The sequence below is a fragment of the Trachypithecus francoisi genome, unplaced genomic scaffold (genome assembly GCF_009764315.1).
Source record: "Trachypithecus francoisi isolate TF-2019V2 unplaced genomic scaffold, Tfra_2.0 Lachesis_group6, whole genome shotgun sequence".
NCBI lineage: Eukaryota > Metazoa > Chordata > Mammalia > Primates > Cercopithecidae > Trachypithecus > Trachypithecus francoisi.
The window spans coordinates 104,771,050-104,798,632 of NW_022681471.1; the positions used below are offsets into that span (position 1 = coordinate 104,771,050).

At 34.6% G+C, this 27,583-nt stretch overlaps 1 protein-coding gene across 1 annotated transcript in view; it reads left to right on the forward strand.

Annotated features, from left to right (window-relative positions):
* Positions 1 to 27,583, forward strand: part of DMD (dystrophin) — a 2,224,438-nt gene that overhangs the window by 197,993 nt on the left and 1,998,862 nt on the right. The window contains 1 exon segment of the mRNA XM_033201414.1: positions 2,502 to 2,563. Within this exon segment, the coding sequence (XP_033057305.1) occupies positions 2,502 to 2,563 (62 nt within the window).

Below are 27,583 nucleotides of genomic sequence, written 5' to 3' on the forward strand. Positions count from 1 at the left end.
TGTCACTTAATAGCGTTATTCCTTCTCAACTTGTGTTTATGTATAAAGTAGTAAATTACATACAGATTGAGATGACATAATTAAAACAACTTTATGAATAGTAAGACACTAAAGATTGTTATACATTTTATTATAATACAATTAATTATATTAATAATTATTATGTTGAAGAAAATATATGCTACTATACCAAAATAAAACAATAATTCATTGAAGACATATTTTTCTTGTATTAAAGACATAGAGGTAAGAGAGGACAGCCAGCGAAGATGTTTATATGTTGAAGCTCACATTTAGTGTTATTTACACAGTAGATACGTAACATTTTGCACATAATGTCAAGGTTTTTGTGCTGCCTTCGATGCTTACCTAAAAAATGCTCCTTGTTCATATAACTGAAAAGAATAAAAATGTTGTTCTACTCCGTATTTTTCACTGAAAAGCCTCTAGATTAAATCACTTCAAAAGACCTCATATGAGCTTTTGGCAGAGGGTTTGGGGTATGTTTCAAAGACATCTGAATGTATGCTTTCAACTGACTCATTTACTCTCTGCTTTCTGACAGAAGGTATGCATGCACATGTAGGAAAAATAAGTGGAATTGCAAATGAGGTCATTTGCTTTTAGGAATATATGTATATACTATTGATAAATAGATGTATTGACCAATCTTCCTCCAGAAAGTCAATAAAGATGGTTTAATTTTGACCATTTTGAAGTGTTCCATTTCTTTTTAAAATTATTTTGCAAGGGTTAGTATTAATTTTATGAAAGTAAAGATTTGAAGGAAGCTAGAATAGGTTTGAAAACTATTACTGTCTGTTTTTATTTATTCACCCTTGTCAACAAAGGAAATACTTCCATATTGTAGCTAAGATTAATTATATACCATATGAATAATGTTGATATTGACCATATATATAGACGCTTCTGGGAATAACACAATTAAATAATAAAAATGTATTTGTAATGCTAAATAAAATTTCTCATTTAAGATGACAGTTTGAAATTTATGTATTCACTGTTATTTCTCATATTGATTAAAGGAATCTACTTATAGATTAATATTGTGATTTAGAGATAAACAGATATTTTTAGTGCATGCATATATTTGTTATGAGAAAGTGATTCCTTATCATGTTTTTAAGAGAGGCAATGGAGATTTACTACTGAAAAAAATATGAGAGCAAATATGATTACTTTGTAAAGGGCATTTCAGGAACAGTTCTTTTGATCCAAGTAAATAAAATACAAAATTTATCAATTTTAAATATCTCTCAGATGCATTTATTTACTGAACATTAATATGATTATATTTACAATAATTAAAAATAGTCTTTGGCTTGGAGAAAAACATTTTAATATATCAAGACTGATGATTTTTCTGTCCATTTGACTTAATACTCATTTCCAGTTTAGGGACAAAAAGATCATTTGTAGAAACATGAATTCTGTGAAGCTGTTTTTTAATAATTTTTCTCCCTAATCCCTTAGTATAAATCCTTGGGGGTTTTTTCTTTGAGTATTTATATGTAGGCCATGAAGAGTATCATTTGCATTTTTATTTGAAATTTTCTGACTTTTAGATGAAAAGAGGTCCTAGAAATTTTAGAGTTGTAGAGTCTCCCCTCCCTTAAAGCATTCACGTGTTTGTCAAATTTATTTTCTGAGCTCTTAATTTGTTCAGACAGTGTGCTAAGCTCTGGGAAGCAAAGATAACTAAACCATGCTCCTGCTCATCAGGAAACCTCTTCCATAGTGAGAGCAGGCCCATGTTAGAGAATGTAGATGCTGCAAAGGAAGGAATAATCATTTCTACATGGTCGGGTGGATAGCATGGGGAAAGCCTCCAAAACAGTTTTTCAGAGTAAATGACAGCTGTGAGTTTCTTTTAATTATACTGGAGTATCTATTCATAACTGGGGAATACATATTATTATTCAGATGAGACTTTTTTCTCTAGTCATACAGTATTTGAATGACTATGGGTTTGGTCATATTAATTATTTTTCAGATACTACAAATCTGAGACAGGATCTCACTCTGTTGCCCAGGTTGGAGTGCAGTGCTATGACCTCGGCTCACTGCAACCTCCACCTCCTGGATTCAAATGATTCTCCTGCCTCAGCCTCCCAAGTAGCTGGGATTACAGGCGCATGACACCATACCTGGCTAATTTTTGTATTTTCCGTAGAGATGGGATTTCGCCATGTTGGCCTGACTGATCTCAAACTACTGGCCTCAAGTGATCCGTCCTCATCGGCCTCCCAATCTGTTGGGATTACAGGTGTGAGCCACCGCGCCTGGCCATGTTTCAGATATAATTTTAATTTGGATGCCCCAAACCAGCATCACTCATGTTTAATTCCATTTATCAATGAATGTAATACTAAAGGTAAAATAACATTAACACATAATAATGGAAAGTTACTTTGGTTGTAAAATAAGAATTATATTTAAAGTTGCTTCCTAACTTTTATTTTTTTTATTTTGCATTTTAGATGAAAGAGAAGATGTTCAAAAGAAAACATTCACAAAATGGGTAAATGCACAATTTTCTAAGGTAAGAATGGTTTGTTACTTTACTTTTAAGATCTAAGTTGTGAAATTTTCAAAATGGACTATGTACCTGTGTGTCTTAAAAATCCGTGTTATTTTTCTCATACTGTCATTTTATTTTAGCCGTCCAAATCTGGGAATGTTATGTTCACTCTTATTTAAGGAGTAAGCAGCAGAAGATATGGCAAAGATACACGATTTAATCATATAAAATGTATATCTTGGATTCTTCTTGACAATGTGAGTTTCTTTAATGACATGAGTCATCAGAGGTTATAGCGGCAACCTTCCATCAAGTAGCTAGAATATGTCACACAGTAGAAGAAGATATGAGGGATTTTTGTTGTGAAAATTCTTTTTTTGTCCCTCTTCGTCTTTACCAAGTTCAAGAAAAACAATATAATTGCTTTGGGTGTATTAAGCCACTATAATTTAGAACATATTTCCAATAATTAAAGACAATAAGTTCATCTTGTTTTTCTGCAGTCATCGATCCATACTCTTAATATTTACTTATTTTGCAAATACAACTCAATTTCTAATCAATAGCACAACTCTAGATGATTATAGGTGAACACAGAGCAAGATATTCTTACCCTGAAAAGTAGTATTAGGAATACAATATATGGAGGTTTATGGTATGTCAAGGTTTAAAAGACTTGCATTTTAATTATTATTCTCGATTTGGGTAAATCAATCAAATGTTTGGTGAGTCAGTTTTCTTGTGTTTCCATCATGAATGGTTGTATATGTATATATTGATTGCTGAATTGAAACATCAAATCTAGATAATGGAAAAATAAAGCTAATAAAATATGGCCCTTAAAGCCAAAGCTTTAAGAGTGGCATAGTTTTGATAATGGATATTTTGTTTCTTATTGTAATGATTTAAAGAGTCACTAAAAGTGAAAATTTCTGGTAAAATGCCTGATACTCTTAATAGCTATGAATTACTCCCTCTATCGGTCTGATTTTGTAAAAATCATGATAATGGATCCAAAACAATCGACTAGGAGATCCAATCTCAAAAGTTCTCCCTTTCCTATGACAAACGTTTTTAGAATACTGTCTATTCTTTGTGGTATTTGGTAGCAGAATGTTGCCATGTACTCTTTAATATAACTTACTGAATTTTAACTAATAAAAGTTCATTTTATTTACTTGCTGAATTAATAATAAATTTCTATTATAGACATAAAGTGAAATATATATTTTTAAAATGTTTTTTAAATCCTCAACTTTTTTAGCTAAATGAAATAAAATATAACAACACAAATCGAGAAGAATAAATAAAAAATAAACCCAGGATATTTAGGATAGGTATTCATAATTCTCGGAATATTTATAAGATAGGTATATATGGTTTAATTGCTGTATATACTGGCATCATTTACATTTTTAAGTTTTGGAATTCTGAAGCAGACAAGATATATTTTCAAACAAACATACAGACAAATCAGAATTGTGAAGACATTTCCTGAAATAATAAATGTGACAATACTGTGAATCTTTGCATTGAATCAGAGTAATTTTTAAAAGGTGTGTAAACATGACAAGTACTGTGTATCCTCATTCCCACGAATTGAAATAGATCTTCACTCTGTGCATTAACCTTTTCCATTATCATTTATCACAACTCACCTGTTAATATACAAATCAAAGCTTGATATTCAGTCCATCCTCTATTTGTATGTTGTTAGCACTGCCTTAGAGCAATTCGGTATATTTTTTCTGTCCTTACGAATGCCCATATCTTAAAACTGTAAAATATTCACATATATGAGTACATTTACTGTTTTCTTCCCAAATATTTGCATCCTCTAATTCAACTCACACTTTTCAGTTATATTACAAATGTTCTCCTTAAGTCTGTTATAATTGATCAGAAGAGTCACCATTCTTTCAAGTACAGAAATTCTATTATCAAGCATATCCTAGGTGTCAGAAATAGAAATAAAAGTTTACAAAGACAGAGGAGAAAACTTATTTAAAGGTAAAATGTGTATATACATGTGCACTAACTTCTAATTTTGAGAACTTGAAAAGAATCTTTTTCCCCTTACTCTTTTCTGTCAAAACTTAGGCAAGTGACTACATTGTTTTAGACACTTTTGAAGAAGATGGGAATTTAGAGGAAGCTTGTTGATTCAGTTTAAGTCACTTGGTGATACCAAAAGATAAACATAATCGTGATATATATCATCATTTGGCAATTTATTGCGTCACTGCATATGCCTTTCAGCAGAATTCTAGCCCTGTAGGACATACAAATTAGTTGAAGTGGAATCTCCTGATCTCATAGAGCCTGCACAGTTATTGGGAGTTTTTGGTTAATTTCTAAATGGAGTAGAACTGAGTGGGCACAGTGTGGGTGGTCTGAGAAAGCAGTAATCTGAGCTAGAGGGAATCTGGTAACCTTTATGAAGAAAGCTCTAAAATGTGAGCCTGTCAAAGGCAGGAATGTGTATCTTCTATATAATCTCAATGTTTATTACTAGTGCACTACATATATAGAATAAATACACTAGGTCAGTAGTACAAATCATTAAATCTATGCTAAATTTAGAAACAGAAGAAAAACTGAGTGGAAAAATTGTGCTGAAGAAGACTTTAAAAAGAGAAAAAAGACAATGAAAAATTACCTGCCTGTGTGGTAAATTAGACACAGGCACAGACACATTCATATAACTATAAAAATGCCTCACTAATAAACCTAATGCATATTCATTTTTATAGTCATATTAATGTCTGTCTGTGTCTAATTTACCACACAGACAGATGATAATTTTTCATTGCCTTTTATATACACATTTATATAATATTTGTAAATTATAGAGAGACAACAAAATATTTCCTTGTTATTTTGTAAAGCTACAGAAGGGATATTTTAAGGAAATAAATATGATTAAATGTATCCTTGTTGTTGTGGCATCATTTGAAGCCAAATGTGTCTAATCTAACTGATTTTTCACTTTCCCGGTACCATTTTAAAAATAAGCCCTCTCTTTTTAAAATAAGTCTTCTATTAATCTTCGATTCCAAAAAATTCTACTAGAATGTGATTTGTCACATCTATTATATAGAGATAACTGAACAATATTTATCTCCACATAAACACAAAGCCATTTCTAGATAAGATTAATTCAGGGTATATATTCTTTCCATGTAATTTATTGATATGTTATAATCCTTTAAAAATCCTAGTATATACTCTATGGCAAATATAATTTGCATTATAAAAATCATGCTCATCCATGCAGGCTTATTAAAGGAAAGTACAGTTTTGAAATCATGACCAAAAATAATTTTACCATAAAATGTGCTTGATGTTTGTATTTGAGAAAATTTTTATGGAAAAAAATATTTACTGCTAGATCAATTGAGAGAGATAAACTATCTCCCAATGAGTGATATGATGGTTTTGATCCTATGCTGAATTTAATGATCATCATTATTTCCATACTTCACTCTTCTGTCTGACTTTTTTCCAACATAGTATGCATATTTGACTTAAATGAAGTAGAAATGTATAATTAGTTTTGTTTAATGTCTTCATAAAAGTCCATGATATGATGATAGTGTTCCTGGACCAAACTGAGGGTTGGACTGCTTATCCTTGTGGCCCAGTAAGGAGATGCAGGTGAACTGGAAAAGGAGGGAGTTTTTATTTCTGTAACTGGTTACAGGGAGAAGCCCTGGAAATTATCCCCAGACCAACTCAAAATTACAAAGTTTTCCAGAGCTTATATATCTTCCACACTATATGTCTACATGTAAGTGTGCATTCATCTAAATATATAAGTGATTTACTTCTTCTAATCTATAACTAAGATCTGATTCCTGAAGACCTTACTCTGGAGACTCAGTAAATTTACTTAATCTAAATGGGTCCAGGTGCTGGGATGATTACCCTTATCTTATCTCCTGATAAATCATGGAGTTTGGGGGAGTTCCTTCAGACCCCCAGTAAACTTATTTGTGGAGGCCTGGGGAGTCTCTTCAGACCCCCAATAAAACTTTGTTAATCCTAAAAGGGTCCTGTTAAGGTATCTTGTCATGCTTCAAGGCCCAGGAAAGGCTTGAGCAAAACTCTTGGCGGACTTTTGTTACCCTCCAGCCTTTGTATAAGAGCGCTGGCTCTATCAGCTTTTAATATTTAACTTTACCACCCAGTCAGTGCTGAAACAGATGTTATGGAGGCCTGTATTAGTGAGACCTCGCCTGCCACAATAGTTAATTTACCTCTTCATTGCCACAACGTGTATGTCTACATTAAAAAGCCAGGACTCGCCCTCTTTGAACAGCATTATGTGATAAAATAAATTGATATGACATACTTTTTGCAAGATTTATTTTTAATTTACCTTTTAGCCAGCATGATAAGCATGATGTAGTATAAATTAACACTAAACTTGTGAGTCAGTAAAGCAGGCTTTCTGTTTTTAACCTTTAAGTTCAGGGGTACATGTGCAGGTTTGTTATATAGGTATACTTGTGTCATGGGGGTTGGTTGTACAGATTATTTCATCACCAAGATATTAAGCCTAGGACTCATTAATTATTTTTCCTGATCCTCTGCCTCCTCCCACCCTCCACCCTCCACCCTCCAATAAGCCCCAGTGTGTGTTATTCCCCTCTGTGTGTCCATGTGTTCTCATCATTTAGCTCCCACCTATAAGTGAGAATGTGCAGTACTTGGTTTTCTGTTCCTGCATCAGTTTGCTAAGGATAATGGCATCCAACTCCATCCATGTCCCTGCAAAGGATATGATCTCATTTTTTCTTATGGCTGCATAGTATTCCATGGTGTATATGTACCACATTTTCTTGATCCAGTCTATCATTGATGGGCATTTGGGTTGATTCTACGTTTTTGCTATTGTAAATAGTGCTGCAGTGAACATATGTATGCCCATGTCTTTGTAATAGAATGATTTATATTTCTCTGGGTATATGCCCAATAATGGGATTGCTGGGTTGAATGGTAGTTCTGTTTTTAGCTCTTTGAGGAATCACTACACTGACTTCCACGATGGTTTAACTAATTTACTCTCCCACCAACAGTGTATAAGTATTCCATTTTCTCCACAACCCCACCAGCACATTATTTTTTGATAAAGCAGGCTTCTTTACACCACTCTCTACCTTAGGATAAAACGTTATATCCATACTTTAATTTATTTGAAAAGGTAAATATAAAATTGAAACTCTCTGAGTAGTTCATGCCTACTTGTAACAAAACATATATTAAAAGGGCATTATGAATAGCAAATCATATGAACACAAAATAGTCCCATTTTTGTCATTATGTAACATATTTTCTGAATTGAATTTAAAAATGCATATTTTTATGAATATTTTTCTACTGAATCTCTCCTTCTTATTTACTTCTATTATTTTCCATGCTCTCATCTGGTCTTCTTGAGAACATGTCATTTTAGTTGTAATCATTATGTTCCTAACTCTATAATTTCAGGATGTTATTGAAACACACATGAATTTTAATTCTGCAACTTAGTTTGTAATAAACCATATTTCCTTGTTTCTCTACATTGGATGAATCTGTTCCTACAGCAACTAGTAACCCCAACAATCTGACTGGTGAGAAATTCAATCTCCATAACATTTTGCATTCTTCTGCTTCTTCCCACTTCCATTCTGAATGGCCAGGTAGAGTCCAGAATACTGTAACTGTCCTGGTTTTCAGTGCATTTTGGTCATAGCTGATATGCTTAATAGCCAAGTAAACATGATTGCATAAAGGACAGCTTGTCCACAATGCCATGCCTTGTTTTAACACAGAAGAGCATTTATTCATGTGTTATTATCCCACTACACTCTGTATGCCAATTCATGTCCTCAACACGTACACACAAACACACACACAAACACACATGCACACACACACATATACATGCACCCAGTAAGCATGTTATATATTTAAAATGAGCCTAGACTTTTTTTAATAGAAGGATGATACTGGGACAAAGTGGCAAAACATTATTTCAGTGAGGGAGGTAGCAATATATATGTACCTTTCCATTGTGTAAGTTAATTCTAAATCTGTATATAACTAACACATTTATATATAACTATTGTACAATGTGCCTGCTTTAACACAAGAAATCGAGCTGAGCTATTGTGCCTTGAAAGGTTTTACATAGATCTGAAATGACTCCTGTGCCCCTGGCTTCCTGTTTCTTTTTATCTGATAATAGGAAGAATTAAATCATTAGAGGAGATGACATACAGTGAATTATGTCTCTGGATGCTGATGAGCAGCCTGTATAAGACTTTGGTAACAATTGAATTATTTGGTGCAATGATTTTGGAGAGATGAATATTGATACAGGAAACTTATAGAAATCTCGTTTCAGAAATAGTGAGGATTGGGAACTTTTTGTTTATGTATACCATCATGTTAATAATCCTACTGAAAATTATATGTATATGGTTAGTTGCTCCAATAATCATATGAGTCAAGTATTCAAGATGAGTAAAATGTGAATTTAGGTGACTTGCTCACAGTAAATGGAAGAGATGAAGCTAGAATCCAAGAAAATCGACTCTAAAACTCATTATATTTCCATACCTATTATTGTTGGGACAACAATCCCACCTACCCAATGATGCATTTTTGGGACACATCATAAAGCTGGTAAGTCCTATGAGAAGCAGGCAGGGGGGCTGGAGACAGTGAAGACTCAATAATAGGTGGTATTAAATGCTTGCTTACTAACAGAGGCTTTAATCCACCTTTGAATGTTTAATAACCCCAAAATGCAACCCTTGTTTAGGGACTTTTTTAGTTGATTCTTTCTGAATGATTTCTAATACAGACGCCCCTCAACTTGTGTGGTTGGGTCCCTATAAACCCATCATAAGTTGAAAATATCACAAGTTAAAAATGCCTTTAATATACCTAACCTATAAAACAACATAGCTTAACTTACCCTCCTTGAAATGTGATCCCTTAACACTGTCCTAGAATTGGGCAAAATCATTTTGCACAAAACCTATTTTATAATAAAACTAGCTCATGTAATTGAATACTGTGCTGAAAGTGAAACACAGAATGCATGTATGGATACTCAAAATACAATTTCTACTAAATGTGTATCACTGTGCACTATTATGAAGTCAAAGTATCTTAAGTCAAGAGTTGTTTGTGCTTTAAATGTTAATATTTTTGCCTACTGCATTTTGGTGAGTGAAGTAATCTTAGTTTTCAGTATAGTTATCTAAACTGAATATTTTCATTTTCAAATATTGTTTTTTATTTCTACTACTCATAAACAAATTATTGTGTGTGAATGACAATGTGAATATTAACTTAAAATAGTTTTATATGAACATCAAAATACCACTTTACTGGCATGTACTACACTTGGTGTTAAGATGACTTGTAGAATGATGTGTTTGTGTTTGGAATCAAGATGATTATACTAAATGGTTTAATCTACTGAGAACCATTCCCTTGAATGTTTTCCTGAAACAATCTTTGCAAAGTACCTGAGTAACAAAGGATATTACTCAGTTAGTGAGACAAAAATGGATTGTGATAGGTGTCACTGTTTTCAATGAAAGACAAATCACTTATTGTTAATAGTAAAGAAGTTTCTTGGAAATATGTTGTTGTTTATCAACCCAGTGTTACTGAGATCTTGACAATTCCTTTTAGAAGGCAAATGTTCTGGTCTCTAAGTTACCATGTCCTGAAATACAAGAAAATTGGAATTACTGATTACACCTATATTGTATGGAGTGGTCTCAGTGCCAAGCATACTTAGCTTGCATATGTAAATATTTACCAATTAGCATGATTGTTGCTAGCAAAAAAAAAAAAAAAAAAAAAAAATTCTCTATGGCTAATGGACCAATTCATTATTTATCTGATTTTATTTTGCTTTCTAGCAAAACAACACATATTGACATTAGTGATGTATTTTTATTTTGGAAAGAACAATTGACACTCTGGTACGATCCTATCAGAGATACATGTTTACTAAATAACCTTTCAACATTTAACAAATACTTATTGAATGTCAATTATGTGCTAATCATACCATCATACAGTGATGAAGGCACAACCCAACACGGTTTTCCCTCTCCAAGAGATTATCATCTGAGAAAGGAAGCAGTTGCATCAACAAATAATTAAAATAAAACATAATCTTTAAGGTAATAGAGGTGCTGTGGGAACAGAAGACAGAATGACTAATTGCTTGGAGAGGATAACAGCTTTTTAAAAGATGGTGACATTTAATCTGGTGTTGTCTACGCAGAGACAATTTCAGGAAAGATGAAGGCAGCAGGAATTGCACGTAGAAATATGTAATAATCGAAGAAGTATGACTTGTCAGGTGAGTAGTAGCAAGGGAGATCTTTAGGAGTGAAGAAGAGAGGTTGTGAGAGGGCATATAATGCCATTCTTAAAGAATTATATATTTTTGTGGGGCTGGATGAGCTAACAATAAGATAATGGCTTAGTCATGTTAATTTGCAACTTCTCATTGAAGACTGTGAAGCTCTAAAACAATAGACAATGATAGAAGAATTAGACTGCCCCACCACCACTAATGCTTCATGTAAAATTTGGTCTGAAGTCTACCCTTTATATTTGGCAATAGACATAGAGTCCTAAAATGAAAAAGCAAGCAGGTTACCATTTTTGTAGAGTTGTTTGATACCATGCACACTCCAAAATGGTGCAGCAAAACACATTGGAATTACCTAGAAAGTATGTTAAAACATAGATTGCCGCCGGGCGCGGTGGCTCAAGCCTGTAATCCCAGCACTTTGGGAGGCCGAGACAAGCGGATCACGAGGTCAGGAGATCGAGACCATCCTGGCTAACACGGTGAAACCCCGTTTCTACTAAAAAATACAAAAAAACTAGCCGGGCGAGGTGGCGGGCGCCTGTAGTCCCAGCTACTCGGGAGGCTGAGGCAGGAGAATGGCGTGAACCCGGGAGGCGAAGCTTGCAGTGAGCTGAGATCCAGTCACTGCACTCCAGCCTGGGCGGCAGAGCGAGACTCCGTCTCAAAAAAAAAAAAAAAACAAACATGGATTGCTGGGGCCCATAGTCAGAGTTTCTAATTCCAGACGTCTAGGGTGGGACCTAGGAATCTGGATTTCTAACAGGTTCTCAGGTGATGCTGATGCTGGCGGCCAAAGAACCACACTTTGAGAACCACAGTGTTAGAATTTCAGTAATTTAATCAGTCTGTAGTAGAGAATGTTTGAGGAAACCCCACTGAGGAATTTATTGAACCCTCAAAGGGGAATGACCTTTTTCCAGTTGAGAATCACTGCAAGTACTTGATTTAAATTGGGATTTATCTTGTGGGGACTATACTCAAAAACTGAACGAGTTAAAAGACTCAACATCGATCAATCTGATACTAATTGAGCATTCTCCATCCAAAATGTTTGAAACTACAAATGTTTCAAATTTTGGATTTTTTTTGGAGTATTTGCATTATACTTACTGGTTGATCATCTCAAATCCAAAAATCTGAAATCCAGAATGCTCCAACGAGCATTTTCTTTGTGTTTCATGTCAGTGCTCAAAAGATTTCTGATTTGGGAACATTTTGGATTTGGAATTTTTGGATTTGGAAGGCTCAACCTATACCTATTTTTTTAAATGTGTGTATGTGTGTGTATATATATACACATATATACATATATATGTAATATAATATGTAGTTGTTTTAGGTTATAAGACTTAAAAATACTTATCTGATTGACACACACACACACATATATATATTTATATATTTAAAATCCCAGTTATTTTGTGTTTCAGGGCAGATAGGCGATGAATAAAGATACTAATATAATTGAGTTCAAAGTTTACAAAAAACAGTTTGTTGAGGCATTACTGTTGACTGTATCTGCAAATGTCTTTCACTGCAATCCTTTCATGAGCAATTGTATATTTTTCTTAGGAATAAAACATTTCCAATTGGCATACAGAGTCTTTTCATCTCTCTTTTGTGTTTCACTTTGCTTCAGCAGAAGGATTTCATTCTAGTGACACTCTGAAGGTCTTCCTCTGTGCTTCACTTAAGGGCATTGAATTTTTAACCTTACCAAGATTCCTATGGATTCCTAGAATTATAATTCAAATTATGATCATGGTAGCCAGAACACAAAGAATTAAGATCTAGTCTGACAGTAATGTATTGATATAAGTTCAACTGTAGAAACCTCTCTTGTAATAATGCACATGGAGGTCAGACCTGTGTGTATCTTGGAACATAAAAGGTAGAGTATGGTTTTTTAAAGGGCTTTGCTTTATTGTATCCCAATTTAGCTAATTTAACTGTACCAGTTCCATATGCAGAGATAAGTAACAGTAAAAATAGACAAAAAGTGATCTATAAACAAGCGATCACTTTCAGTCTTGTCCAGAATTGTGGCCAGGTGATGAATGCAAACTGAGAGACCTTTTCATTAGAAATGTGTGAAGTCACTCTTTGGTTTAGCATTAGCTGTCTTTTAATGAGAACAAATGAGAGTTGCAGATGAATTTGCTAAAAATTTCTTTCTTTGATTTAGTTCACCTGGCCCAAAGGAAAAAAAATGTCTTCAATCTACAAGGTCTATGGAGAGTACTTTTCATAGGAACTAGTTCTATTTAAATTACCTGCAGTTATTACGTCAGTCAGAGAATAAATATTTTGAGTATTATATCTGTACTTGAAGTTCTTATCCTTTACAAATAATTTATATTTAAGGAAACATGCTTTGACAGAAATATACATGAAATCTACATTCACTACCTATTTCCTATCAGGTGCTCTATTGTTTTGAATATAACAGTTAAGAGATCAAGTCCATTTAATCGTAGGGCCCTATTAGCTAGCGAGCTAAATCAAAGAAGGAAACATTTAGCAAACTATCTGACGTTCTCTGTATTTGTTTGTCAACTTGTTTGTTTTTTCTCTCTGCAACTAGAATATAGAATTTCAGAAAGTGACAAGGGCTAAGAGAAAAAAATAAAGCAAGACAAGGGTAGAATAGGGATATTTCAAGGGGTAGGTTGCTATTTTATGTAGTAGGTCCTGGAAAAGCCTCACTTAAGAGGCATACAAAAAACCTGAAGGAAGGAAAGGAGTGAATCTTGCAGGTGTCTTGGAGAAGAGAGTTCTAGGCAGAGGAAGAATATGTACACTCTGAGGAGAGAGTGCGTGTCTGTGGGACAACAAGAATCAAGATGGCTGGTGCAGAGTGACTGAGGAAGAGCAGTAGGAGCTACAAGTGGAGTGGTATTAGGACAAATCAGGTAGGGCCTTATTGACCATTGTAAAGGTCTTGGCTTGTACATTGTGGGAGATTAGGAGATTTTGAGAGTTCTGAACAGTAGCCAGAAATAATGTAAGTTAGAATGTAGGATGCAAAGGTAGAAGTAGAGAGGTGAGTTAGAGGATAAAGTAGTAATGAAGGCTGGGTGTGTGTGTGGCTAGGATTAGGTTGGTGTCCATGGATCTGGGGAGAAATCATCAAATTTTGGATACATTTTGAAAGTAGATGTAACAGGGTTTGCTGATGGACTAAAAATGGAGATTGAGAGTGGAGAAAAACAGTTTTAGCTTGAGCAAAAGGAAGGATGGGATGGTTATTTACCGGGATAAGAAAGACTATTGCAGGAGAGGTTTGGTGGCAAAGTATAGGTAAATTTCCCATGGGAAATCACTGAAAATAATTTTAGTTTTAGTATGTTTTTATGGAAAGAGTATTTATTGTCAACTCCTAAAATTTATCTTCAAGGACAAAAATAAATAAATGTATCTCTATTAAAAAATAAGAAACGAGAGATAATACAGGTGTCTCTAGCATTGTGTGTGTGTACAATCAGTGAATGTTAACTTGTAAATCCAGTAGTGGTAATGTGATCTTTGTCTCTCTTCACATCTTATAGTGTGCAAAGTCTATGTCTACATTCATATTTTTGCATGTAGATGTCCAGTTGTTTCAGCACTATTTGTTGAAAAGGATATCTTTTCTCCACTCTATTGCCATTGCCCCTTTGTGAAAGATCAGTAAGCTGTATTTATGTGGGTCTGTTTCCACGCTCTTTATTCTGTACTGTTGATGTATTTGTGTATTATTTTGCCAATACACTTTCTTGATTTCTGTCTATTCATAGTAAGTCTCGTAGCCAGATAGTGTCAGTTTTGCAACTTTGTTCTTCTCATTCAATACTCTGTGGATTATTCTGGGTCTTTTCCCTTTCATATAAACTTTAGAGGCAGTTTGTCTGTATGAGGTAAGTTAACTTGCTGGGATTTTGATTGGGATTGCATTAAATCTATAGATCAACTTGAGAAGAACTGACTTCTTTACAATATTGAGTCTTTCTATCCATGAACACTGAATATTTCACCATTTATTTCGTTCTTCTGATATCTTTCATCAGAGTTTTGCGGCTTTCTTGTAAAGATCTTGTACTTTTTAAAGATTTATCCCTAAGTATTTTATTTTTGAAAATGTTAGTGGAAATGGCGTTGTGTTTTACATTTCAAATTCCACTTGTTCATTGCTGGTATACAAGAAACAATTGAATTTTGTATATTAATATTGTATCCTGCAACTTTGCTACAATTGCTTATTATTTCCAGGAGTTATTTTTTGATTCTTTCAGATTTTCTACATAGATGATCATGTCATCTGTGAAGAAATACAGCTTCATTTCTACATTCCAATAGATCTGTCCATTTTTTTGTCTTATTGCATTAGTTAGTACTTTCAATATGATGTTGAAAAGGAATGGTAAGAGATATTTTTGTCTTGTTCCTGTTCTTCCTGAGAAAGTTTTCATTTTCTCATCACTAAATAGGATGTCAATTATAGGTGTTTTTGTTCTTTTTTTATATTATCATGACCTTGTTTTATAAAATACAATTATTTCTCTCCTAACTTTCTGTGAACTTCAATTATAATTTTCCCATAATTCTCTTCTGCTTTCATTGCTCATGGTTTCTGTTTTCTTCCCATTTGTTCTTATTTGTTTTATTTTGAGGAACTGTTTCTCATTATTGAAGTCATTCCTCAAACGACAAGTGATCTTAGCTTTTGATTTATATTTAAGTGTGAGATACTAACATTTGATAAAATTAAAAACTATTTCGTGATTAATATACATTTAATATAAAACAGAATAATTGAATACATTTGTTGACATATATGTGTGTGTGTGTGTGTGTGTGTGTGTGTGTGTGTGTGTATGTGTGTGTATGTAAAGTCCAAAAGGAGAAACATCTGATGCATTCTGGATAAAGACAGGAAAACCATATGAGTACTACAACTACCTCCATTAATACTTAACATTGTGTTGAAAATATTAGCTATTGCAACCAGACAAGATAAACTAATTCAAGAAAAACAATTGCAAGCAGCAGTAATGGATCCCAATTTACAGATATAATTGTTTACCTCAAGAGATCACAAGAAACAAAAATATTAACAAACGCAAATATGAACACAAAGAAATACCAATAAAATAATTTAGTAAGTTAGCAGAATATAAAATTTACAGGCAAAATCAATAAAATTCATTTTATAGATGATAATGAGCTAGAAGTTTTTATGGATGGTTCACACCCATTTGCAATAATAACAACAACAACAAAAACACAAGAAACACATTTAACAAGAAATTTCAATACCTATGTTTAAAACTCTCCTGAACAATCCAAAAGGAAATCAAGGAGAAAGATGCAACTTGTTCCTGAAAAGCATGCTTAACATTATAAAGTAAGCTATTGTTTTTAAGTTAATGTGTAAATTAAAGGCATTCCAATATAATAAGTAATATTTTTTTCTGGAGTTGGATAAATCGATTATAATCTTTATATAGAAAAATACACAAGTAAAAATAACTAGAAAAACACTAAAAACAAATATCGATGAAGGGATAGGGAAACAAAATTATACATTAAAACTTAGGGGAAAAGACCGGGCGCGGTGGCTCACGCCTGTAATCCCAGCATTTTGGGAGGCCGAGGCGGGCGGATCACGAGGTCAGGAGATCAAGACCATCCTACCTAACACAGTGAAACCTCGTCTCTACTAAAAATGTAAAAAATTAGCCAGGCGTGGCGGCGGACGCCTGTAGTCCCAACTACTTGGGAGGCTGAGGCAGGAGAAAGGCGTGAACCCGGGAGGCGGAGCTCGCAGTGAGCCGAGATCGCACCACTGCACTCCAACCTGGGCGACAGAGCAAGACTCGGTCTCAAAAAAAAAAAAAAAAAAAAGAAAAGAAAAGAAAAAAAAAAACTTAGGGGAAAACTATCATATTAAATTGTCAATAAAAACTAACAATTTATTGAAATGTGTTTTGTAAAAATAATTTCTGTCAACTGGGAATGTCTGGTAGTAATGAGTGCCTAGCATGCGGATGTTCATTGCTAAGTCTCATTCCACATTGAAAGAAACCACAGCTCATTAGAAGAATATTTGGTACTTCATCCTGGCCAAAGAGCATAGTGAGTGATCCTGCAACCTCTGTTAGAGCCATAAGGCAAGGAAGTACTTCTCCAAATTTGCTAACATCTTGAGTTGTTCATTTTTCTTCTCCTGTTCTCTTTTGCTTGTAGAGTTATGCCTTCTTAAAAGGTTTTTTCCTCTCATTTTATGGAAAGGATTCAAATAATTGTTTAAAAATATTTATAGATGTTCATACTCATATATTTTCCTGATACTGAAAGAGAAATTTATGCATTTAGTAACAATAAGTGTTGGCCTAGATTTTCTCTAATGGTCTCTTCAGGGATCTGGAGCATTCTCTGTCTCCACAAAGGATGGACATATTTAATTTCAATATGCCAGTTTTCAAGTAAATTTGATTTAGTTTCTATATTTTAAGAATAAAGTCAAAGCAGGATGCTCTATATTACTGATTGTAGTATCATAACTTACTTTTGAGACACTGAATACAATTTTGGAATGTCAGCAATATCCAGTTAATATTTAAGTATGCCTCACTATATAACATGTGCATACATTCTGGAAGAAGCATTTAAAATGAAGACGGCTTCTAATAATATATTAAATGAGCTATGTAAGTAGAGTTTTATGATAGCTGATATTGTGAATTTACTCAGAGACTATTTATATAAGGCATTTCAACATATCCGCTAAAGAACAAACCTATATCTAAGTCAGTAAACCAGTGATTTGAATTAAAAAACAAACAAAAAGAAAATACGAAACAACTTGAAAGATCATTAAATATACTACCTGATAAGTTAAGATTCTAAACAGTTACATCATATGAATAGTTTACTATATATTATATATTTTCTATTTCCACTTTGTTATAGGTAAGCTAATCAGATGTCTCAAGTTATAAAACAATAGTGCTAACTTATAGAAGAAGTGCTGCCTGTCTTCCACTTCCCAAAATACACAAGATTTTATTCTTCATAAATGACAACATTTGCTGTTTGTTTTCTGTGTTTGAAAGGGAAGTACAGGAATGAAATAATGTATTTTGCAACAACTTGGATGGAGCTGGAGGCCATTATTCTAAGTAAAGTAATTCAGGAATGGAAAACCAAACACTGTATGTTCTCACTCATAAGTAGGAGCTCAACGATGAAGATGCAAAGGCATAAGAATGATAAAATGGACTTTAGGGACTCAGGGCAAGGGGAAGGGTAGGAGAGGGGTGAGAGATAAAAGCCTACGTATTGGATACAGTATATACTGTTCAGGTGATGGGTGCACCAAAATCTCAGAAATCACCACTGAAGAACTTACCCGGGTAACCAAAAACCATCTGTTCCCCCAAAATTATTGAAATAAAAAATTTTTAAATTTTAAAAAATTAAGAAAAGAAAGTACATTTTCATGTGTTGCTCTGTTTTAGTATACCTGGTGCAGAGGTCCCTGAGAATTTTTTTCTTTTTCCTTTTTAAAAAAAAAAAAAAAAAAAAAAAAAATATATATATATATATCACACATTTGAGGCAGGAGAATAGGGTCTGGAGGCAGGGAACCTAAGGCCATTTCACACTGACTTCCCTAGAATTAAACTGAAGGCAAAACCCTAACCTTCCACTCCTAAGTAACATAAGGACCAGAGGCTACTCCCATTGCAAACCCCCAACTTTTCTGTGCAGCAGATGGGAAACTGGTTGTCCCCAACCAATCAGACTGATTACGGGCCCAGTCTTTGTTTTCATAGAAGTGCAACGCTGTAACTTCACCTTAGCCTCTGAGTGGTTGCTTTTTGCAACCAATCAGATGATTGCACAGGAGTGTGTTCTACATAACTCTACTTCAGCCTCTGATTGGTTGCTTTCCACAACCAATCAGACCAATTGCAGACCACCACTTCATTTACATGAAGTGAACATGAAGTGGCCAATGGGAAACCTGTAGAGGGTATTTGGCCCCCAGAAGATTTTCTCTATCCAGGCTCTTGAGCAGTTGCTCAGCCCACTCCCACACTATGGTGTGTACTTTCATTTTAAATAAATCCCTTCATTCCTTCCTTGCTTTGTGTATTTTGTCCAATTTTTTGATCAAGATGCAAAGAACCTGGACACCCTCCACCAGTGACACATTGATATGATCTTATTATATTCGGCTGATAACTCACCTACACTTTTACCTTCTGAATAGAAAAGGCACTGGATTAGAGATGTATATATGTAGGTGTGCTGAGATCAACTATGCCATTTGCAGAGTACCTTACTTCTTGAGCAAGAAGGTAACTAAAAGATGAATGAATAGGCAATATAATTTCTTTTAAAAATGAATTAATCAGCTTTTGTGGATACAACAAGAGGACTGTTATTTTGGTTCTTTCACAATTTTCTATAGTAAAATTTGTTAGTATTAAGGTATAATGTTGATACATATATTTTTAAAAGATATAAAAGTAAAGATTTTAAAAGAGAATTAAAAAGATTTTGAGGGAACTGTTCTAGATTAAGTAAGATAATAAAGAGAAACAATGCTTAAAATATTAGAAAAAAAGTCTTATGAGGAAAGTCAGAAGTAATGAAATTGTCTAGCCAAAGCAGAAAATAAACCAAATGATACCTTTCTCATATTAGTTATTTGAATGCTTTGGTTTTGTTTTTCTTTATTTTATATTCTGTTAGACACTGTCTTTCTTGTTTTCAACCAATTCTTTTCTATGTAACATTAGACAGTGTCTAACAATAATATGCAAAAGAAAAAGGTTGTGAAGAAACTACCCACATTTTCTCTTCAAAAGAAAAAATAGTCTGAGAACTCTGAATGTCTAAAGTCCTTGAATAATAATGGGAAATGGAGGATGGTTTATGAGTGTTTTTCAGTATTAGCAAAAGACTGACAAAAGCATGAGTTTATCAGCGGGAAGTACATATAGTCAGACTTACAGGCTGAGACTTCCTAAAGCTGTGTGTCCCTGTTTTAGAACTATCACCACAGTCATTGAAGCCCTGGGCAATTCACAGACATTGCAAAATCACCACGGTCCCTGAAGGCTAAAGAATGAGACACAGGAGTCTTTATCATTTCATAACTCAGCATGCCCATTCTTCCTAATAGGCAGGACCCAGCATCTGTGGTCCTCAATACAACCATTTAGAAAGTCACATTGTAGTCACTCCTTTTGCTTGTTCTGGCAGGGACTGAAGTTGCAGCACAAAAAGTCTTGTAGTAAAATTCAGTTCCTATATCAGGGTGTTTTCCTCCTTTTGATCATGAAGTCACATGTCCCAACCTGTATCTTAACAGTAGGTGATTATTAGAAGAGTACCTGGCACACAATGGATTTCTAATTTTAAAAATATGGAATAATTAGAGTGCCTGGCACACGATAAATTTATAATAAAAACTTTAGAATAATTAATGATGAAGAAATGAGTGATGGATGCAGTAGAATAGAAAGATATAAAGACATATAGGAATCCTGAGAAGTTTGGTGGCACATCCAATAGAAATGTATTGCAAAAAGTTTACATAGTATTTCAATTTCTTCTAGCCTCATTTAAAAACTGGAAAGAAACAGGTGAAGTAATTTTAATAATATCATTTATTTAACCATATGCCAAACAAAAATATTATGTCTTCAACAGGTAATCAATATATCAATTAGTATTATTTATTGCATTGTTTATTGTACCACCTCTCTAAAATTCGTTGTGAATTTTACACTTCCAGCAAATCTCAGCAAGACAGGATAGCCACAATTCAGGTGCTCCAAAGCCACATGTGGCTAGTGGCTGTCATATTAGACAGCATAGCTATAGAGGGATCTTAGAATATTCTGACTAGGTCAGGAAGGGACTTCTGTCACCTCCACCAACATCCCATGGGTCAGAACCCAGTTATATGGCTAAACTTAATTGCAAAGAAAACTAGAAAATGTAACTATAGAGGAATTTTTAAGAAACTATTGGTCAGACAACATAAGTGTAATGTGACAGGATATTATCTAAAATCTTAATTTGAAACAATTACATATAGTTGATATAAAATGCATAAAATAGAGAAGGATGTACTATTTTTGAAGCCAGGTTCAAAGTGTATATAATGAACACTATTGAATAAAACATGATTTTTAAAAGATTGTGAATTGAATAAAAATATGTATAGTATATGTACACTCTATTATGTAAACTAAAGTATTTTTAGTATAAAAACACCCCTATACTAAAACTCCTTTCAATACTCCAAAGCAGTAAAAAAAAAAAAAAAAAAAACCACAAAATATATCTTTACCAATCTTAATAGTCTAGCTTATAAACTGATATGGAATTCGTTACATGATCCCTGTTTGAACATTATGTAAGACTAGCTCAGGAAATGATATGGAAAAAGGAATGAAAGGTAACTTCCAATGAAGTTACATGGGAGAGTGATAAAAAGAAAATGTGACTTTTTTTTCCTTCAATCAACACATGTGTACATGACACTTCAAGTATGCAACAATGGATCTGTGCTCAAGTCAAATGCACAGACCAGAAACAGAAATTGATCAGAAGACATTTCTTTTTTTTCTTTTTCTTTTTCTTTTTCTTTTCTTTTTTTTTTTTTTTTTGGAAATCTCGCTCTGTCGCCCAGGCTGGAGTGCAGTGGCGCGATCTCGGCTCACTACAACCTCCGACTTCCTGGTTCAAGTGATTCTCCTGCCTCAGCCTCCCGAGTAGCTGGGACTACAGGCACGTGCCACCACATCCAGCTAATTTTTTGTATTTTTAGTAGAGGCAGGGTTTCACCATGTTAGCCAGGATGGTCTTGATTTCCTGATCTCGTGATCTGCCCGCCTCAACCTCCCAAAGTGCTGAGATTCTGCGTTGGTCATCAATGTTTAAACATGTTAAATGTAACATGTTACATTTAAATAACAATATCTACATAATCGTGTAAGTACATTCATTGACAACTTAAAAGGAAGCCTTCAAAGCAGAATTGTCAGACCTTTTAGCTTCCCGGGGCCACAGTGGGAGAAGAATTGTCTTGGTCCACACATAAAATACACTAACACTAATGATAGTTGATGGGCTAAAAAAAAAATCGCAAAAATATCTCATAATGTTTTAAGAAAGTTTACAAATTTGTATTGGGCTGCATTCAAAGCCGTCCTGGGCCTCATGCAGCCTGTAGGCTGTGGGTTGGACAAGCTTGCTTTAAAGCTAACATTTTTTTTTCTCCAAAATTGTCGCTGCTGCTATTGTGATCAATTTGTTTCCTCTGAAGTGACTCGATTTTAACTGAGATAATTTTTTTGTTTGTTTTCTGGTTCTGCATCTATAAATCCTTCGAATAGTATAAGGACACTGAATTTCCAGCAACTTCTGTTTTAAAGATTCACACTTCAAACTACAACAACACGTCACATAATTATTGGAAAAATGTCCTAAAGCTTCCATTATTAGCCTATAAACTATAGTTTTGGCAGAGACTTTGCCCACCATCTTATATTACTAGCTGTGTGTGCCTAACATTTAGTAGGTACCCAAGAAATATGAATGTTAGAATAAGGTCATACATATAAGAAATTCTTTACATTGCACAGTTACTGGAGAACATGTTACATGTAGTGATTATTTTTAAAAGTATTATAAAAAGCGTTTCAATTTGTTCAAGCATCGCAATAAGTTAATTAAAATACACAGAAAATAAATAAAACAATTAGAATATGTAGCATTTGTGTGCATGTGTATATATAAACATATTTATGCATATATGTGTGTGTGTATATATATGTGTATAGGTGTGTGTAGTTAGAGAACTTTAAAGTAATTAAAATCTGAATGTGGTTAGCTCAAGTCGTGTAAATTTGAGAAAATCTTTACAAAAGCCATTGACTCACACTAATCACTCTCAGGTTAATTCATCAGGTAAACAATTTGTTAAATAAACATTTAAAGAAAACAAAAACATTGCGTAGGGGAAGAAAACATAATTTTACCTCTACCTTGGTGGGTTTTTTTGTTTGTTTGTTTTTTTCTTTTTGAGACCGAGTCTCACTTTGTGGCCCATGCAGGAGTGCAACAACGCAATCTTGGCTCACTGCAGCTTCAACCTCCTGGGCTTGAGCCATCCTTTCACCTCAGCCTCCCCAGTAGCTTAGCTACAGGCATGCACCACCATGCCTGGCTAATTTATTTATTTTTTTTACTTTTTGGAGAAATGAGGGTCTTGCTATGTTGCCAAGGCTGGTCTTAAACCTTTGAGCTCAAGTGATCCTTCAGTCTCAGCCTCCCAAAGAGCTGGGATTACAGGTGTGAGCCACCGCATCTGGTCTCTACCTTTATTTCTTAACTGGGACTCCTATAACAAAAGAGATATCAACAAGAAAAAAACTATAAAGTTTACTAACATACATACCTCATGTATACTTGAAAGATACATAAGGAAAAATGAATAAACAAAGTATTGTTTCTCTAACAAAGAACAATACATTTTCTGAGAAGTTACAAGACAAGGGAAAAGGACCTTGAGTCTCTGTGAGTGGCCAATTACAGGAAGGCAAATATATGGGAAACTAATGGCAGATAAAGGCTAGTTAAGAAAATATGTTATTTAGATTCTTCTGATGCAGTCTCCAGGCTGATAAAGATCTAAAGTTCTCATTGGTGATCAAACTTTGTCCTTTCTGATAGAGAGGAGAGGATGGACACCTTTGTAAATGTGTGTACTGCTTTCAGGCAAATAGTGGGAGGGCAGAGAACTTCTTATATCTGCTTCTTCTGAATTGCCTTTAGCTCAAAATAGTCCTATGTCAAAGTGGCATATTTTCATGAAAGTAGAGAATGGAATAATAGACATTGCAGACTTCAAAAGATGGGAGGGGCCGGGTGCAGTGGCTCACGCCTATAATCCCAGCACTTTGGGAGGCTGAGGTGGGCGGATCACAAGGTCAGGAGTTCGAGACCAGCCTGACCAACATGGTTAAACCCCATCTCTACTAAAAATACAAAAATCAGCCGGGAGTGGTGGCACACGCCTGTAATCCCAGCTACTCAGGAGGCTGAGGCAGGAGAATTGATTAAACCCGGGAGGTGGAGGTTGCAGTGAGCCGAGATTGTGTCACTGCCCTTTAGCCTGGGTGCATAGGCCGAGACTCCATCTCAAAAACAAAAACAAAAACAAAAAAATGGTGAGAGGATCTCATGTACCTCATAAATGTATACACATACAATGTACCCACAAAAATTAAAAAACAGAAAACTTTTAGAAGGTGCAATTGTGGCAGGGGAGTGAGGAATAAGAAATTACCTGTTAGGTATAAAGTACACTATTGGAGTGATAGTTACACTAAAAGACCAGACTTTACTACTATCCAACATATACATGTAACAAAACTACACTGTACCTCCTAAATCTGTAAAAATAAAAACAGAAAAAGGCAAACGTACGCTTCCTTTCTTTTAGATTCCTTACTGTTTTATTTCAGTGAATGAAAACTTTTGACAGAGAAACATCTTTCTATGCTAATCTTGAAAATATATTATTAGAGCATGTTTCTTTCTCCATTGGGCCCTGTGAGCACAACTTGAGAAATCTAGCAATAAAATGCAAATGTAAGCTAGTTTTTTTTGTTTGTTTGTTTTTGAAACAGAGTCTTGCTCTGTCGCCCAAGCTGGAGTGCAGTGACACTATCTCGGCTCACTGCAACCTCCACCTCCGGGGTTCAAGTGATACTCCTGCCTCAGCCTCCCAAGTAACTGGGACCAAGTACAGATGTGTGCCACCATGCCTGGATAATTTTTGATTTTTGGTAGAGGTTTTGCCATGTTGGCCAGGTTGGTCTCGAACTCCTAACCTCAGGTTACCTGCCCGCCTCTGCCTCCCAAAGTGCTGGGATTACAGGTGTGAGCCACCGCGGCCATCAAGCCTGCTTTCTTAAAAGTGACGTGTTTTGGGATGGCGTATTTAGGTCTCCTACAGTTGGCAAGGCAATCTAAAGTACTTTAATATCCTTATACATGGTACTTTCGGAAAATGGAATTTGATGCCTCAGAAAACAATACTAAAACTTTCATAAAATATTAAAATGTACTATATTACTTTTTAAAATAATAGGACTTATAAATATTTATTTATTTTTAAAATTCATAAATATTTACCATCCACCTTTGATTGAACATGTTTTTCTCATTATTTCATCCAAAAATGTCTATTGAGACCTTCAAAATGTATATTTTGTGGCACCATCTAAAACATGATTTATGCTCCTTGTGATTATTTAATCGTCAAAATGATACTTTACCTTTGCTTAAATCAGTGTGGGTACATTGAACAAGGTTTGAGAGCTACTCTGTAGGACTGAGTCATTAGCCTGTAATTTTACAGCAGATCAAATACTATGTTTTCATTACTTGGAAAAAAAATAATGACCTTGCAATTGACTCTTACACTTGACATTTTTATCTCAGCTTTACCACCATTAAATATAACTGTTTGCATTGACCACATAAGAAACCAGAAAAATCACTGGGTCACAGTTTAATCTAATTCAATTTAAATCCAACCTAGATAGCTATAATTGGCAATTTACCATATCAAAGGCCAGAGTTAAGTTACACTCAAAACTGTGTTGATTTGGAAGTAATTTGCCTTAAATTTTCAAACATTATTCTGGGGGTACTAAAGCTGTTTCAAGAGTTTACTATACGGTACCTAATATTTTCCAAGTGTTAGATAATTTATGAAGTCTACGTTATTACCTAAAACAACCAATGTTGTAACTACTGTACAAGTCTATGAATAGATGTTATTGCACTTGGCCTATCTCAGGGTAGAGGATCACAGCCTTCTTCTGTAGCAATATGCAGGCTGTTCCTCAGCAACGATTTCTAGTATTGTATGAAATAATCATACTTACATTACTAACTTCTTGCTTCCCAATGCCAAGAACACTCATTTTGTTTCTATTGAATAAGGTAACAGGCATGACAGAAGCAGGGCAGAGACAAGTCCTGACAGTCAGTAACATTTCAAGTACAGAGAAATTCATATGAGAAAAATGGACAATGAGGGCTTGTTGTCCGTGACTTTTTGCTCCATGAAAAAATATGCCTCTTAGCAAAATCACAAAACTAGGAATTTTAGATAATGTTTATATGTACATTATTTAAAAGAGTGCTTTACACGTCATTTAAGTTAAAAAGAAAGAAAAAACATTCACGCCGGGTGCGGTGGCTCAGGCCTGTAATCCCAACACTTTGGGAGGCCAAGGCGGGTGGATCACGAGGTCAGGAGATGGATACCATCCTGGCAAACACCGTGAAACCCCGTCTCTACTAAAAATACAAAGAAATTAGCCAGGCATGGTGGCGGGCACCTGTAGTCCCAGCTACTCAGGAGGCTGAGGCAGGAGAATGGCGTGAACCCGGGAGGCGGAGCTTGCAGTGAGCGCAGATCGCGACATTGCACTCCAGCCTGGGCGACAGAGCGAGACTCTGTCTCAAAAAAAAAAAAAAGAAAAAAAATTCACGTTAAACCTAAAAGTAAATAAAAATCATAGAACAGAGATGTCATACAAATGGCTAGCCTTTATTAAGTGTCAGGCATTGTTGTAATGGATTTGCAAGGATTCTTTCATTTAATTGTATTTATTTATTTTGTTTTGGTTTAGTTTGGTTTTTGAGACAAGGTCTCGCTTTGTCACCCAGGCTGGAGTGCAATGGAGTCATTGCGGCTCATTGCAGTCTTGACCTCCAAGCCATCCTCCTACCTGAATCCCCCAAGTAGCTGGGATTACAGGTGTCTGCCACCACGCTCAGCTAATGTTCGTATTTTTTGTAGAGATGGGGGTCCCCTATGTTGCCCGGGTTGGTCTCAAACTCCATAGCTCAGGTGATCTACCTGCTTAAGCCTCTCAAAGTGCTGGTGTGAGACATGTGAGCCACGGTGACTGACCTTATTTATTTATTTTTAATGAACAAATAACAATCGAGTAATTTATGGTGTACAATGTGATACTTTAATCTATGAATATATTACAGAAACAGTCAATCAAGCTAATTAACACATCTATCACCTCACTAACTTATGTTTTGTGGTGAGAACGTTGTACACTCTTGGTGGGAATGTAAATTAGTATAGTCATTTTGGAAAATAATATGGAGATTCCTCAAAAACCTAAAAATAGAATTACTCTATGATGCAACTTTCCTACTTCTGGATATATATCCAAAGGTACTTTAATTGGTATGTCAAATATATATGTGCACTGTCAATTAATTCTTAAAGCAACATATTGAGATAGACATTATTAGTATCTTCATTTTACATATGACAGAACCAAAGCAGAGAATAGTTAAATAACTTGTTTAAGGCTAAACGGAGAAAGAATCAGGATTCTTTTTAATGCTTTCAAGGTTCCCGAGTTCATTTGATTAAACAACCCTTTTTTTTCTTTTTTTTGAAATTGGGGGCTTCCACCTTTTTTACATTTGTTGTTAGTGGGATTTAGGAAATGTCATCCCCAAATATGGCACCTTGGTATTTAAGGAAACAGCAGAAGTGAGTAAGTCTCTGACCTTCTCCAACCCTTTTCCTC